This window comes from Suncus etruscus, chromosome 11 (genome assembly GCF_024139225.1).
Source record: "Suncus etruscus isolate mSunEtr1 chromosome 11, mSunEtr1.pri.cur, whole genome shotgun sequence".
Lineage (NCBI taxonomy): Eukaryota > Metazoa > Chordata > Mammalia > Eulipotyphla > Soricidae > Suncus > Suncus etruscus.
Window position 1 is genome coordinate 105,726,409 of NC_064858.1, and position 15,347 is coordinate 105,741,755.

The 15,347-nt window shown below is 47.4% G+C and overlaps 1 protein-coding gene across 1 annotated transcript in view; it reads left to right on the forward strand.

Moving 5' to 3' along the window:
• The first annotated feature begins 1,466 nt into the window (after positions 1-1,466).
• WNK1 (WNK lysine deficient protein kinase 1) overlaps positions 1,467-15,347 on the forward strand; it is a 134,464-nt gene continuing 120,583 nt past the window's right edge. Inside the window, 1 exon segment of the mRNA XM_049783240.1 lies at positions 1,467-2,234. Within this exon segment, the coding sequence (XP_049639197.1) occupies positions 1,467-2,234 (768 nt within the window).

Sequence of the window (15,347 nt, forward strand, 5' to 3'; positions counted from 1 at the left end):
GCCTAGGCGCTGCTTGTGCCTGCTTGTTCCCGGCCCTGGCCGAGTCAGGAGTTTGCTGTCATCTCGGCCCTCAACAGGGCACAGTGCGCCCGAAGGATCGTCTCTCGGCGCGGGGCTGGAGCTGAAGACGTGGCCGTGTGAGGGAGGGAGGGAGGCGGCTGGAGGCCGCTGGGTTGCTCCCGGGCCTTCTGAGCAACGAGCACCAGTCTTGGAGACGTCGTGGCAAAGTTCCCTTAACAATGCGGGCGCAACCCCGAAGTCCCCCAGCCCGTCTGCTGTGCCAGATGTGCAAGACGGTCCGCACATCTGTCCGAGGCGAACAACGGATCATGTTCCAGGGCCCCCGCAAGCCCCGAGCGGGAGAAGAGCATGCCGGGACCTCCCTCCTGCGGGGTCCCCTTCTTTTGCAGCCCTTCCTTCCCCCCTTCTTTCTTCTCCCCATCCGAGCCCCTCCAATCCCGCTGCTCCCCTCCAGCAGCGCCCATCCATCCATGTGCAGCGCGGGACGGGACGCAGCGACCCCGCGAGGGACCGCTCGGCTCCGGGCTCCCACCGTCCCCTTCCTTCCCGAAGGAGCGGCCCGTCCGGGGCCGGAACGACAACTCCCAGGAGCCTCCGCGCGAGGCGGCCGCGGGGCCTCACGGGCGCGGTAGTCCTTTCCCTCGTGCCAGCCCGTTCGAGTCCCCTACACCGGGACTACACTTCCCAGGGGGCGTCGGGCGGGAGAGGGCGGGGCCGCCCGGGGCGTCGGGGGGCGGGGCCGCGCGGCCGAGCGGCGCTGGTGTGTGCCGGCGCCATTGAGCGCGGCGAGTGAGCCCGGGCGGCCGCCGCTCGTCTCTGCTCCTCCTCCTTCTTCTTCTTCCTCGGCCGCTGTGTAAAAAAAAAAAAAGAAAAAGAAAGAAAAAAAAAAGGCCCCGCCATCTTCGCGGACGGAAGGCGCCCGGTGGCGGTGATTACGCTTTTCTCTGCCTTGTGTTTCCCGCGTCGCCGTTCGCCTCAGGACTGAGGCCGGGCTGTGAGGCGCTCCGTCGGCGACATGGGCGCGCCGTGAGCGGCGCTCGCTGCCTGCCGCCTCGGGCCTGCGCCGGCCGCGCTGAGGGGAGCGAGCGGGCGGCCCCTCCCACCGGCCGCCTGAGGCTCGTTCGCGGGCGGGCGGGGGGCCGAGCCGGAGCCGGAGCCGGGGTCCGCCCGGGCCGACGCCTCCCGCGGGCGCACGGCGGGCCTGGGCTGAGGCGCCGCAGGATGGAAGCGGCCCGGGAGGCGCCGCCGACGAGCCCCGCGCAGGAGCCGCCGCAGCAGCCTGAGCGCCCGCCGCGGCCTCTCTCCCTCCGCAGCGCCGCCCGGCCGCTCGCCCCGACGCCGCGCCCGACGGACGGCCGCTGCTGAGCGCCAGCCCGCCAGTCTCCTCAGAAGAGCCGCCCGCCTTCCCGCCTCCACTCCACTCCACTCCCGACCCACCCGCCACCATGTCCGGCGGCGCCGCCGACCAGAAGCAGCCCGGACGCTCCCCGTTCCTCACGCCGCCGCCGCCCGGCCCCAAGAACGGCTCCGGCCCCGGCCCCGGCTCCGGCGCCTGCTCCGACTCGTCCGTGGCCGCCAAGCTGGCTCCGGGCGCCGGGGCCGGGGCGACGACGGGGGCGGCGGCGGGGGCGCTGCCCGGCGGCCCGCGCAGCGACGAGTTCCGGCGCCGCCGCCACACCATGGACAAGGACAGCCGCGGGGCCGCCGCCGCCGCCGCCGCCGCCACCACGGAGCACCGCTTCTTCCGCCGCAGCGTCATCTGCGACTCCAACGCCACGGCGCTCGAGCTGCCCGGCCTCGCCCAGCCGCCGCCCCCGGCGCCGCGACCCCGCTCGGAGACGACCCCCGCCGCCGCCCCGACGCCCGCCACCCCCGCGCCCGCCACCGCGATCGCCGCCCCCGCGCCCGCCCCGGCCCCGGCGCCGACGCCGGCCCCGGCCCCGGCCCCGACCCCGGCCGCCCCGGAGCGCCCGGCCGACCCCCACGACCACGCCGCGCCCGCCAGAGGCGGCAGCGGCGGCCCCCGCGAGGCCCCCGAGGAGCGCGGCGCGGCGCAGGACGACATCGAGGAGCTGGAGACCAAGGCCGTGGGCATGTCCAACGACGGCCGCTTCCTCAAGTTCGACATCGAGATCGGCCGCGGCTCCTTCAAGACCGTCTACAAGGGGCTCGACACGGAGACCACGGTCGAGGTCGCCTGGTGCGAGCTGCAGGTAGGCCGGCCGTCGGTCGCTCTCGGGGGCGGACACGAGGCGCTTGGCCCCTCGTCCGAGCCTCTGCCCGGCGGACGGCCGTGCCGTGGCACGCTCCGGAATGAATGGGCCCCCCGGCGCCGTCTCCGCCCGGCGGACGCTCGCTCCCTCCCTCCCTCCCTCCCTCCGGCCGAGCGCTCGGCCCCGGGACCAGCACCCAGGGGCAACAGGTGCCGCTGCCGGGAGTCCCGCCCAGGGATGCCGCTCAGGCTGGGCCCCGAGAAGGGCCGGCTCCGACAAGTGCGGACCCTGTCGCTGGCTGCCGGCCTGGCCCTCGGAGCCTCGCGTTCCGGGCGAGTGTTCGGGCTGCGAGTAGCTGGGGCCGCTGGGGCCGGACCCGTGGCGGCCTGGCTGGCGCCCGCCTCCCTCCTTTCCCCAGGAAGTGAAGTCAGTCAAGCGGAGGGAGCTGGGCTCAGACTGAAAGTCAGTGCAGGAGGACGGAGCGACACTCTTCTTTTGATACCACGTTCAGAGAGCAGCTGGGAGGAACTGAGTTGAGTGGGCAAGGAGTACATCCACGAACGTAGTTGTAGTTAGTTAGCAAAGCCGACCCTTAGCCCTTTAAACGCCGGCTTTCCAATGGCCAAGACTTGGCGCGAAGGGATCACGGAATCAAAGCGAACGCTTCGGCTCCTTAAAAACATCGTTCCTTCCAGCTTCGTACTTAGAAAGAATCGCAGAAGCCTTGTGAGTCCAGCACGACTCAATTTTACAGTGGCTTAAAGAGGGGACGGGGGCAGAGTTTATGAATTAAAAAAAAGCTTGTCAGACTATTCCCATTCGACATACTAAAAAAGGGGGGGGCAGCTCTCGTTCCTTTTATAAACAAACGTTTAGTTACTGGAGACACTTTGTTTTTATACCAAGGGTTTAGTTACTGGAGACACTTTGTGTTTATACCAAGGGTGCCGACTGCTACCGCATTTTCAGCTTGTTATAGTTTTCTATTTGAAGAAGAATTTCTCCACGATTGCTTTTGTTAATCGGTACCTTACTCTTAAGACTGGCCCGAAATCCACGAGCGCCTTGTGTTCATCTTATTCCTCGTTATTTAATGCTTAGATTTTAAGGGATGTACTGTTTTTCCTTTCTCTGGGATTTTCGAGCAGTTCAGTTTGTCTCATGTCAATGAAACTTTTGCTTAATGTCAAGCTTCCTTAAACAGCATGACTTTCTCGTCCTCTGAGCATGGTCAAACTTGGACATCCTTGCGTATGTGTGCCGTGGATTTAAGCTGGTCGAGGATTGGTCGGTTGCAGAAACAAATGAATGCTCGAGTTCATTGAGTGGTACTCTGATTTCGTCATTTGCCGAAACCGGACTTGCTTCTTCAGTTTTCATTTTCTTTTTAAAATGGAAGTAACTTTCTTTGATTTAAGATTTTGAGTTAAAACATTACAATCCAAGAAGAATCGTTTGTGGAAGTAGTCGGGCATTATGTTAAAAACATCTTTTGACTAGGACATTTGCTCAATAAGTATATGCGCAGTGTGTGTATGAATTGCAGTCTTTGAATCCACATTAAAGAACAAGCCCACAGGCCCTCGTAAGGCACTGAGAAGGAAGTTTTTTTACTATTTTAATTTCTTCCTGTAGGAAGACTGAGGACGATTTACAAAACCTCTTACTGCATTAAAATTGGAAGGACTATTAGGTTATTCTTTCCAAACCATTTATTTGATAAGGAGTCTGAAATCATAGAACGGGTAACTGTCTTGATCAGATCGGTACAGGGCAAAAATTAAATTGGTTAGGCTCTAATAATATTATGGAAAATGTTAAAACATTCCTAGCCTAGTAAACGAGAAGCTGATACATCTCAAATGAAGTTCTTCTGTTTCGGTGCTTAGAGCTGTCAGGCTTCCTAGAAAATCCCATCTTTTAGTAGCTGTGGCAAATGTCTCCATTGTATCACTTCAGTTGTAAAATAAATAGGGATTTTTTTTGGGGGGGGGGTTGGAGAATGAGTACATGTGTCCAAAATCTATCTAGTCTTGATTTTTAGAGTCATTGTTTACATAGTTACCTTCTGAAACGAGTGTTAGTTCTTTAGGTAATAATTTGATATCAGTGCCTGCATAGCTAGCTCCCCGTTAAAAAAGTGTCAGTTCTTTAGGTAATAATTTGATACCACTAGATCTTAAATGATAGCAGGTCTTTTAAGAATTAGATTTCTTTACTTGCTTATCATAAGCAAATGATGTGCTCATAGCAACTCAGTAGCCTGATTAGAAAATGGTGTATTGCTGGATTTGCAAGAAGTTTGCTTTTTATAGAAACAGCCAACTCCCACCCCCTCCCCCTTTGGTGGCATTACTTACCTTCAGAAAAATTGATGCATAGATCTAGGAATGATTTATTTACTTGAGACACTTTGTCTTTAACTTTCCTCTAAATACAGAATGTGCTTGATAATAGTCACTTTGTATTAATGGGATCGTTTGCAAATCTATAGGAAAAGGGAACCCAAATGATGGATTTTGTTTAAGCGCTTATTTAGTGCTCACTTTCCCCTGGCTTTTGGTGAGGTAAAGACTCACGCTTCATCACGAGTACGTTCTATTGTTTTATGGAAAGTTTAACTTTGTACCAGAAATTTGGATTTGGGTCTGTGGTGAAGAAATAGTATCTTGTTTTTTTATTGGAAAATATTAAAGAACTGAACTGAATTTTCCTTATCGGATGCTGACTATTTTTTAAAACCATTTATAAATCTGTACTACATTCCTTATTATTTTTTTTAAGTATGAGAATTCCAAGCGACTTTTGGCCCTAGTTAACTAAATTTCAATGATTAAGCCGCAAATTTTTTGTTTGTTTGGTTTAATACTCAGAGTCACCGATTTGGAAGTAGGATGGATAAAGTTAGATACCGTATTTTCCGGCATATAAGACGACTTTTTAACCCATGAAAAACTTTTTAAAATTTGGGGTTCGTCTTATATGTTTATTTTTTGGGTCACACCTGGCAACGATCAGGGGTTACTCCTGGCTCTATGCTCAGAAATCACTCCTGGCAGGCAAGCTTGGGGAACCATATGGGATGCTGGGATTTAAACCAACTTGCTTCTGCAAGCAAGGCAGACGCCCTACCTCCATGCTATCTCTCCGGCCCCAGAATTTACTTAATCTTAATGCTGATTTCTTTTTTTTTTTTCTTTTGTTTGGTATTTTCTTTTTTTTTTTTTTTTTTTTTTCTTTTTTCTTTTTTTGGTTTTTGGGCCACACCCGGTGTTGCTCAGGGGTTACTCCTGGCTGTCTGCTCAGAAATAGCTCCTGGCAGGCAACGGGGACCATATGGGACACCGGGATCCGAACCAACCACCTTTGGTCCTGGATTGGCTGCTTGCAAGGCAAATGCCGCTGTGCTATCTCTCCGGGCCCGTTAACTGGTATTTTCAGATAAAGTGAAGCATGGATGAGAAAATGTGGGCATAGATGATGACACTGTCAACTAAAGAAGACCAGAATAGGGTGGGTTTTGGGTTTTTGGTTTAGTTTTTTTGATGACACTGTCAACTGAGAGAGAGTTAAGGATATAGAGATATATAAGAATGATGAGTTTGAGGAGTTAAAGTTTTCTAGTGTTCACTGGACATTTGGATATAGTAATAATGAATCTACCACTTCAGCCCCTGAATCTCAAGGAATTGGTTAGAGACAGAAGTTGATGATTTCTAACTGCTTATGTTAGTCATAGCTGAAATAATGGAAGTAAATGAAATCATCTAGGGAAAGTATGTGTTTGTCAGACAATGTAGCGGGTAGGAAAAGGAAACCTAATTCAGGGATTAGCGTATATAAAACAGTAATACCCAGTAATAAAGGAAACTTTAAAAAGGAATATTGCTGGGAATTCGATTTTCATAGTAGTAATTGCAGAAAATAATAGATTTTTAGAAGTGTAGAGGTTAGCTAGGCTTCTGAAAATACTTGTATTTGACTGTCGACAAATACTAGTAAGATCATCGCCTAAGTAAGAGAGGAGGTTGAGAAAGGAACGCAGACATAGGTATGTCATTGATGAAGCCCTAGATTCTTGCATTGTCCAGGATTCAATCAAATATTAGCCCTTTGTGGCTAATTTCCATCATTATAAAAGTGTCACATTGGAATGAAATGTGCTTTATTTAGATTTTTTTAAAGGCATTTTGAGGTGTATAACTCATATCAGAAAGGAAAATAGACAAGGTGGTGATTTTTTAATTAATTTATATATTTTAAAAAGTAACTTTTCAGTAGTAATAAAGAAAAAAGATTTTCTTTCAAATTTATAGAAAGGATGTTGTTGTCACAAACTTGGTATACGTGCAGAATTAACACATTGCTATGTCACATTAGTTTCAGAGTCTTAGTTGGTCATAGAGTTTCAGAGGAGTTGAAAATGTGCAGTGGTTTTAAGGAATGTCTGAAGAAGGTTAAGAAGAGTCAGTGAGGATGTGCCAGGACATTTTGGTGGTGGTGGGGTGCGATTACCCATCTGTGATCAGGGCTATCTAATCCTGGCTCTACTCTGGAATCATTCCTGGAGATGCTTGGATGACCATGTATGATCTGGGAATTGAACTCGGGTCAGCCATGTGCATGTGCAAGACAAGTGCCCTACCCACTGGTTCATTGAAGGCTTTTTTTTTTTTTTTTTTTTTTTTTTTTAAACACAAGTTTGAACAAATACGGGGCAAGATTGGTTAATTAGAGGCAGGGTCAAAGTTGTATAGGTGAGCAGGTATGAATGACCATAATAAGTTGAAGATACTGAATTACAATGTATTTATTGTCTTTCTTTGCCCTGGAAATTTTTTTTTTAATAAAAGATAGTTCAAAGCCAGTTTACTGTTTTAAGTTCTATTTATTTGGACAGTTAAGTTTAACCCAAATAAATTTTCTTTCTTTCTTTCTTTCTTTCTTTCTTTCTTTCTTTCTTTCTTTCTTTCTTTCTTTTTCTTTCTTTCTTCTTTCTTTCTTTCTTTCTTTCTTTTCTTTCTTTCTTTCTTTCTTCCTTCCTTCCTTTTCCTTCCTTCCTTCCTTCTTTCTTTTCTTTTTTTGTTTTTGGGCCACACCCATTGACGCTCGGGCTACTCCTGGCTATGTGCTCAGAAGTCGCTCCTGGCTTGGGGCACCATATGAGACGCCGGGGGATCGAACCACGGTCCGTCCTAGGCTAGCGCTGGCAAGGCAGACACCTTACCTCTAGCGCCACCGTGCTGGCCCCCCAAATAAATTTTCTTGGTGACGTTTGTTCACTACTTTAGAGACACTACCAATTGTTAGGAGTAACACTTTTCTTCTTGGATTCCCTCCCTGTACCCACCCATCCTTCTTTACTTTGTTGTTGATGTTGAGATTAACTGGGATTGCACATACACTTTGGCTGCTGAACACACTTTTTTGGTGGGGGTACACCCGGTGGTGCTCAGGAATTACTCTTTGCTCTGCACTCAGAAATTGCCCCTGGTAGACCATACGAGATGCCAGGAATGAGATCGTGTTTGTGCAAGCAAACACACTACCTTTGTGCTATCTCTCCTGCCCCTGGGCTCACATTTTTTAGCTGTGGTACTTGTGGTGGTATTGCATGTCCTGGCTGAGGTGCTTGCACATTTATTTTCTGTACTCACTAGGGTTTTTTCCTCCTGTTGTGGGATTTTTTTTATACACATGGCTGTGATGTGGCTATGAATCTACTGATTGCAGCACTTGGTATGTATTACAGTTGGCCTGTTGTCAGGATTGCATTTAGTGCTTGTGACCACACTGAGGATCTTAACTCAGGATTGCATGTATTCAAAGTCACTGAACGATTCTTTCATATGGTGTTGATTCTTTTTTGTTTGTTTGTTTGTTTTTTTGGGTTTTTGTTTGTTTGCTTTTTGGTTTTTGGGTCACACCGGCAGTGCTCAAGGGATACTCCTGGCTCTATGCTCAGAAATCCCTCCTGGCAGGCTCAGGGGACCATCTGGGATGCTGGGATTCGAACCACCCTCCTTCCACATGCAAGGCAAATGCCATATCTCCATGCTGTCTCTCCGGCACCCAGTGACGCTCAGAGGTTACTCCTGGCTATGCGCTCAGAAGTCACTCCTGGCTTGGGGGACCATATGGGACGCCGGGGGATCTAACCGTGGTCCGTCCAAGGATAGCGCAGGCAAGGCAGTCACCTTACATCTAGCGCCACCGCCCGGCCCCCATCGTGTTGATTGTTAACAGTTTCTCTCCTATTTCTCTCCTGCTATTCTGCATGCTGGTATGCTGATATATTCTTTATAAATGGAGCATCTCTGAAATAACCAAATTTGTGTATTTCAGAGGAACAGTTGGATTGCAATGAAAAATTCTAATGCAAGAAAGATTCTGTGTTAAAAGCTTGGTAAAACTTTAATGTTGAGTGGAGGGTTTGTGATGTTCCAGGCTCTGTGCTGGGGCTCACTCTTGGGGCAGGAGGTGGGGGGTGGGAGAACTGATAGTGGTGGGGATAGTGCAGTTCCAGGGGTTGAAACTGGATAAGTCATGCAAGGTAAATGTCTTAATTCTTATCTCTTTTGCTTTCAAAATTGATAAAATCTATCAGTTGATATTACTTTGTTTTTTCTTCCATCCTATACTGTTAAGTACAACCATCTGAGAGGCCTGAATTCTTTCTTAATCTTTTCTTTAGACCAAAATGTTTCTTTGAGGCTAGACAATTCTATACCCAATTATACCACGGGTTATATACTTAAACACTAAAGATCCTATCTTAAATCATATTACATTTTTCAAATATATCCATTGTAGTTACTGTAACTGTTAGTAGAGGTTGTTTTTTTTTTTTTTTTTTTTGTGGTTTTTGGGTCACACCCGGCAGTGCTCAGGGGTTATTCCTGGCTCCAGGCTCAGAAATCGCTCCTGGCAGGCACAGGGGACCATATGGGACGCCGGGATTCAAACCGATGACCTCCTGCATGAAAGGCAAACACCTCACCTCCATGCTATCTCTCCGGCCCCTTTTTTTTTAAGTTTTAACTTTAACACTTTAATCCATCTACCAACAAGATTCCCCAGCCTGGCCAGCCAGGGGCCATTCCCCAAAGGAGATGAGCCAGTAGAGGTTTTTTTTTAAAATATAGTTTTTATTTTAATCATAGTGGCTTACATATCATTCACAGTAATATTTTAGGTACATATTAATATTGAAAGTAGAGATTTTTTTTTAACTTTAATTCCACACATTATAAATCACACCCAAGACTGTGTGAAAAAAAAAAAAAAGAAACTTCTTTTTTTGGTTTTTGGGCCACACCCATAGACACTCGGGTTTCTCCTGGCTATGAGCTCAGAAATCGCTGCTGGCTTGGGGGAACCATATGGGATGCTGGGGACTGAATCCAGGTTCATCCTGGGTCAGCCACTTTCAAGGCAAACACCTTACGTCTACGCTGTCAATCTAGCCCCTTAAATCTTTTTTAATTGTTTTAAGTTTTTTTTTGGGGGGGGGCTATGTGCTCAGAAATCACTCCTGGCTTGGGGGACGGGATGGAACCGCCGTTCATCTTAGGCTAGCGCTTGCAAGGCATATGCCTTACCTCTAGAGCCACCGCTCCAGCTCCATTGTTTTAGGGTTGATGAGATAGTACAGTGGACAAAATGCTTGACTTGATGGTGGCTGACCGACCTGGGTTCCATCCCTGGCATCTAGTATGGTCCCAGGAAGCACCGCATCCAACCACCAAGCATCTGAGCACCACCAGGAATGATTCTAGATTGCCTGTGTTGCCAGCAATAACCTGAGTGCTATCGGGTGTGACCCCCAAAAAATCATTTTAAATTTTAATTTAAATTAATTTTCAAGTTTGGATCTTACTCAGCAGTGCTCAGTGGCTACTCCTGGTGCGTTGCTTGTTGCTGGCTCCCAGTAGTGCTCAGGGGACCATGCTGTGCTAGGGGTTATACCTGTGCCTCTGACATACATGCATTTTATCAGCCTGTTGAACTATTTCTCTGGTACGTGTTTAATTCTCTTTCTTTTTTTCTGAATGGACCTTGTTCAGGGCCATTTAAGAGTTTTTGGTGGGGGGGGGAGCTTGTTTTTTTTTTTTTTTAAGTTTTTTTCTTTTAGTTTTTTGAGCCACACCCAGTTACACTGGGGTTACTCCTGGCTATGTGCTCAGAAATCGCTCCTTAGCTCGGGGGATCATATGGGATGCTGGGGATAGAGCCCAGGTCCGTCCTGGGTCAGCCGTGTGCAAGGCAAGTGCCCTCCCACTGTGTTAACACTCCGGTCCCCATTTAAGAATTTTTGTGAAGGCTGGAGAGATAGCATAGAGGTATCCTTGCATGCAGAAGGATGGTAGTTCAAATCCCAGCATCCCATAGGGTCCCCTGTGCCTGCCAGGAGCGACTTCTGAGCATAGAGCCAGGAGTAACCCCTGAACGCTGCCGAGTGTGACCCAAAAAACAAACAAAGAAGAATTTTTGTAATAGGGCCAGAGTTATAGCACAGTGGTAGGGTGTTTGCCTTGCATGCAGTTGGCCTGGGACCGAACCGGGTTCAGTCCCTGTTCTCCCATTTGGTCTGTCCACCCAGCCTCTCAGGAGTGATTTCTGAGTGCAGACCCAAGAATAACACCTGGACACACCAGCTGGGTGCGGCCCAAAAACTAAAGGAAAAGAATTTCTGTAACAGTAAACTTAAAGGGGGAGGGAATCTTGGTGTCCTAGTTACTACTTACCTCAAGACTTTTGACTTTTTTTTTTTTGGCCAGTGTCTTATTATTACTAGTACTATTTAATATTGCTGTTAAGTACAGCTTCTGTCATGTTCAAAATAGAGCCTGCTACATCTCTTTTTCTGTACGACAAGATATAGTTATTTGCTTCAGTTACTTGAGAAGGGCCATTCAAATGATACTTTTCAGAATAGAAAAGCTTATTTCTAGGGACATCATTCTTTTTTACCCAGGCAAAAAGTCAGCAGTTATTTTTAAATATTTGACACTGAACTTAAATAATTTCTTCTGCCTAACTAGGTATCTAAATACAAATACTAATGGATTTAGATTTTTAATTTAGATCACTGGGGGTGTGCTCATTAAACATGCATGCTTTAGCATTGAACTACATGTCCCTGGCTAGATTTTACTTGTGATGAGCTTTTTTTTTTTTTTTTTTTTTTTTTTGGTTTTTGGGTCACACCCGGCAGTGCTCAGGGGTTCCTCCTGGCTCCATGCTCAGAAATTGCTCCTGGCAGGCACAGGGGACCATATGGGATGCCGAGATTCGAACCGATGACCTTCTGCATGAAAGGCAAAACGCCTTACCTCTGTGCTATCTCTCTGGCCCCGTGATGAACATATTGTGTTACTATTGTACCAGCTTCTTGTTTTTTTGTTTGTTTGTTTTTGTTTTGGGCCACACCCGGCGGTGCTCAGGGGTTACTCCTGGCTGTCCGCTCAGAAATAGCTCCTGGCAGGCACGGGGACCATATGGGACACTGGGATTCGAACCAACCACCTTAGGTCCTGGATAGGCTGCTTGCAAGGCAAACGCCGCTGTGCTATCTCTCCGGGCCCTGTACCAGCTTCTTTACCCTAGAAATTTTTACCTTCTTGACATGCGTGTAATACACATGCATGGCACATGTTTGGGTGGACCTGTACATAATGATGTCTTACTGGTGAATATCCTCTGTTTAAAACACAGCTTTGATTTCTCTGATTAGAATTTTGAGTGTTCTCTCCCTCTTATTAGAGCCAACGTGTTTACTCCGTGTGATTATCTTATTAGTTTGATGTTTTTTTGTTTTTGGGTCACACCCGGCAGGGCTCAGGGGTTACTCCTGGCTCGGGGGACCATATGGGATGCTGGGATTCGAACCATCGTCCTGCTGCATGCAAGGCAAACGCCAGTCAGAAATGCAGGTGAAAACTTGGGATTTGTAGCTGATGTGTGAAGTGTGTTATGGGCCCTTACCCAGTTTGTGTTTACTGTGGGTGGTTAGTGTTAGAAAGGAATTGAGAGACAGACACCCCTATTGGATATCCAGAGAATGGGATTTTTGTGGGTGTATGAAAAGTGTCAGAAGTGTTAAAAGTAAAAACAGGAGTAGCCAGTCTCTTAATTTCTCTGGGCTAAGACTCTCTTAAAGCACTTTTGTTTTCAAATTCACTACAGGTGGGGCTAGAATGATAGCACAGCGGTAGGGCATTTGCCTTGCACATTGCTGACATGAGATGGACCTGGGTTCGATTTCCCCCAAGCCTGCCAGGAGCAATTTATGCACACAGAGCCAGTAGTAGTCTCTGATCACCACCTGGTGTGTCCCAAAAAGCAAAGCAAAGCAAAACAAAACAAAAAAGTTGCCACAGGGCTTTCTGCCTAGAGCATTCTTATTTTATTTACTGGGGCCAGAGAGATGTAGTATAGGGTTAGGGATCATGGGTTCAACCACAGTTCAGTTTAGAGTACCACAGGTTCCAGACCATTGCTGGGTACAGCCCTAGTGGTCCCACACACTGCAGGGTTTGGGCATCCTCAGACCCTTGTATTGAACTCTGGCCTGTTTGGCTAAGAATTGCTGAGAGTGGCCCTTGGACCTCCTAAGGCTTAGGAGGATTTCAAAACTCAATTTACCTGGTGGGCGCAGGAGGCAAAGTCAGTAGTAAGCCTTGAACATTGGGGGGTGTGACCCAAACAACTAAAACAAAACAAAACAAAACAAAAAAAGATTCCTCTAGGGCAGGGACACAAAATGTTGTACACAGGGCCACAAACAGCGAGTTTGAGACTTGAGCAATCAACTCTGCTACCTGCTTTTGAGAATATAATGTAGCTGGTTAGCTTTGGAGAAATTAGTCTCCTACTACAGAAGTTACATTGTAATTGTAGAAAATTTCAGTAATTGTGTTTCCTTTCATCCCTAAAATAACCGTAGATAATTTATTTTCTGAGTCTTAGTATCAAATCCAATATATGTATTCTAAGAACTTTCTGTTTTGTTTTGTTTTGGGGCCACACTGAGTCTACTCAGTCTACTCACTGCTAATGCTGCTTGGGAGTGTGGTACCAGGGATAAAATGGGTGGGCCGTGTGCAAGGCAAACATCTTTTTTGTTTGTTTGTTTGTTTTGGGCCTCACCCAGTGATGCTCAGGAGTTACTCCTGGCTATGCACTCAGAAATCGCTCCTGGGGAGGGGATGCCTGGGAATCAAACCAAGGTCCTTCCTAGGCAAGGGCGTGCAAGGCTGACACCTTACCACTTGCACTACCTACCACTCCAGCCCCAAGGCAAGCATCTTAACTCTTGTACTCTCTCTGTGCACCCTTCCCAATCCCCTTTTAGCTTTTCTGCTTGTGACTACTTGAAACTCTAAAGTATGTGGATAGCTCACAACTTAAATAATAAGCATATTTAAATTGCATGTTTTTTTTTTTTTTGTATTTGGGTCATACCCGGCAGGTCTCAGGAGTAATAGCTCCTGGCAGGCACGGGGGACCCTATGGGACACCGGGATTCAAACCAACCACTTTTGGTCCTGGATCGGATGCTTGCAAGGCAAACGCCGCTGGGCTATCTCTCCGGGCCCTTAAATTGCATGTTAACTCACATGCTAAAACTTAGATTAATTTATTAAAATAAATGTCAAACAATTTATTTATGCAGTAAATTAAGTACTTAGCCATCACTGATCTAGTGTAGTACCTTATCTGCTACACTATCAGCTCCATTCGCCATTTGTTTACCAACATGTCTAAACAGAAAAAGTGTTTTTTTTGGTCTTGCTTGTGGTGAAAACAGTTTTCTTAGAAGCCAGTTTTTATGGCAGATATCTTAGATATTTAGTATTTTTTTATTTCAGATAAATTGCTAATTTGTGCTTATATATTAATACGTCTGTAAGATTTCTTTTAGTACTTTATTGTGACTCAAACTTGTTAACCTCTTTAGTGTCCAGAAATGTTTCTTAATGTTATTGAGAAATATTTTTCAGTTTATCTTTTGCTTTTGGGAGTCTTTGTACATTTGTATTTGTGTTTTTTTCCAAAAGAATTTTTTTCACCACTTGATCTATTATTTGGGGGGGTGGGGCACACCTGGTGCGCTCAGGGTTACTTCTGGCTATGCGCTCAGAAATTGCTCCTGGCTTGGGGGACCATATGGTACGCTGGTGGGATCAAACTGAGGTCCATCCTAGGTTAGCGAGTGCAAGGCAAATACCCTACCGCCTGCGCCACTGCTCCAGCTCCACTAGTTGATCTTGTACAATGATTAAGGTTTAAAAATCTTAGTGACGTTATAGCTTTTAATAAGAATATACAATATTTGGGGCCGGAGAGATAGCATGGAGGTAAGGCAGGAGGTCATCGGTTCGAATCCCGGCATCCCATATGGTCCCCCGTGCCTGCCAGGAGCAATTTCTGAGCCTGGAGCCAGGAATAATCCCTGAGCACTGCCGGGTATGACCCAAAAAACCCCTACAAAAACAAACAAAAAAAGAATATACAATATTTGAGGAGATGGAGTGACACCATGGGTAGGGCACCTGGGGTTGGGGAGGACCCAGGTTCAATCCAAAGCATTCCATATGGTCCCCTGAGGCTACCGAGTGTAATTTCTGAGCATTGAGCTAGGACAGCGGTCTACAACCATTAAGACATAAAGAGCCATTTGAACTCCTTTCTGAAGGAAAGGAGCCGCAAAACCATTGGACTTAAAACAAATAGAGCACTGCATACATTGTTTTTATCTTAATGCTATATACAGGATCATACAGTTATCTGAAGGAAAAAAATAACTTTTTCACTTAACAATGTAAAATATATCTGTGCAAATTATTAGCCAATTAAAGTATTTAATTTACCTATTTAATGAGATTTTTGCCACACAAAGCGTCGGGAGGTGGTGGAGCTAAGTTACACCGCTCCCCACCCCCTTTCTATTAGCCCTGCTGTCAGGGTTGTGGCAAAGTTTCAAAAGGCCCACATGCTGCTCTGGAGCCAAGGGTTGCCGACCCCTGAACTAGGAGTAACCCCTGAGTGTCACTGGGTATGCCCCCCCAAAAGTACACAATATTTGAATTCTAAGATGGTAATTTATTA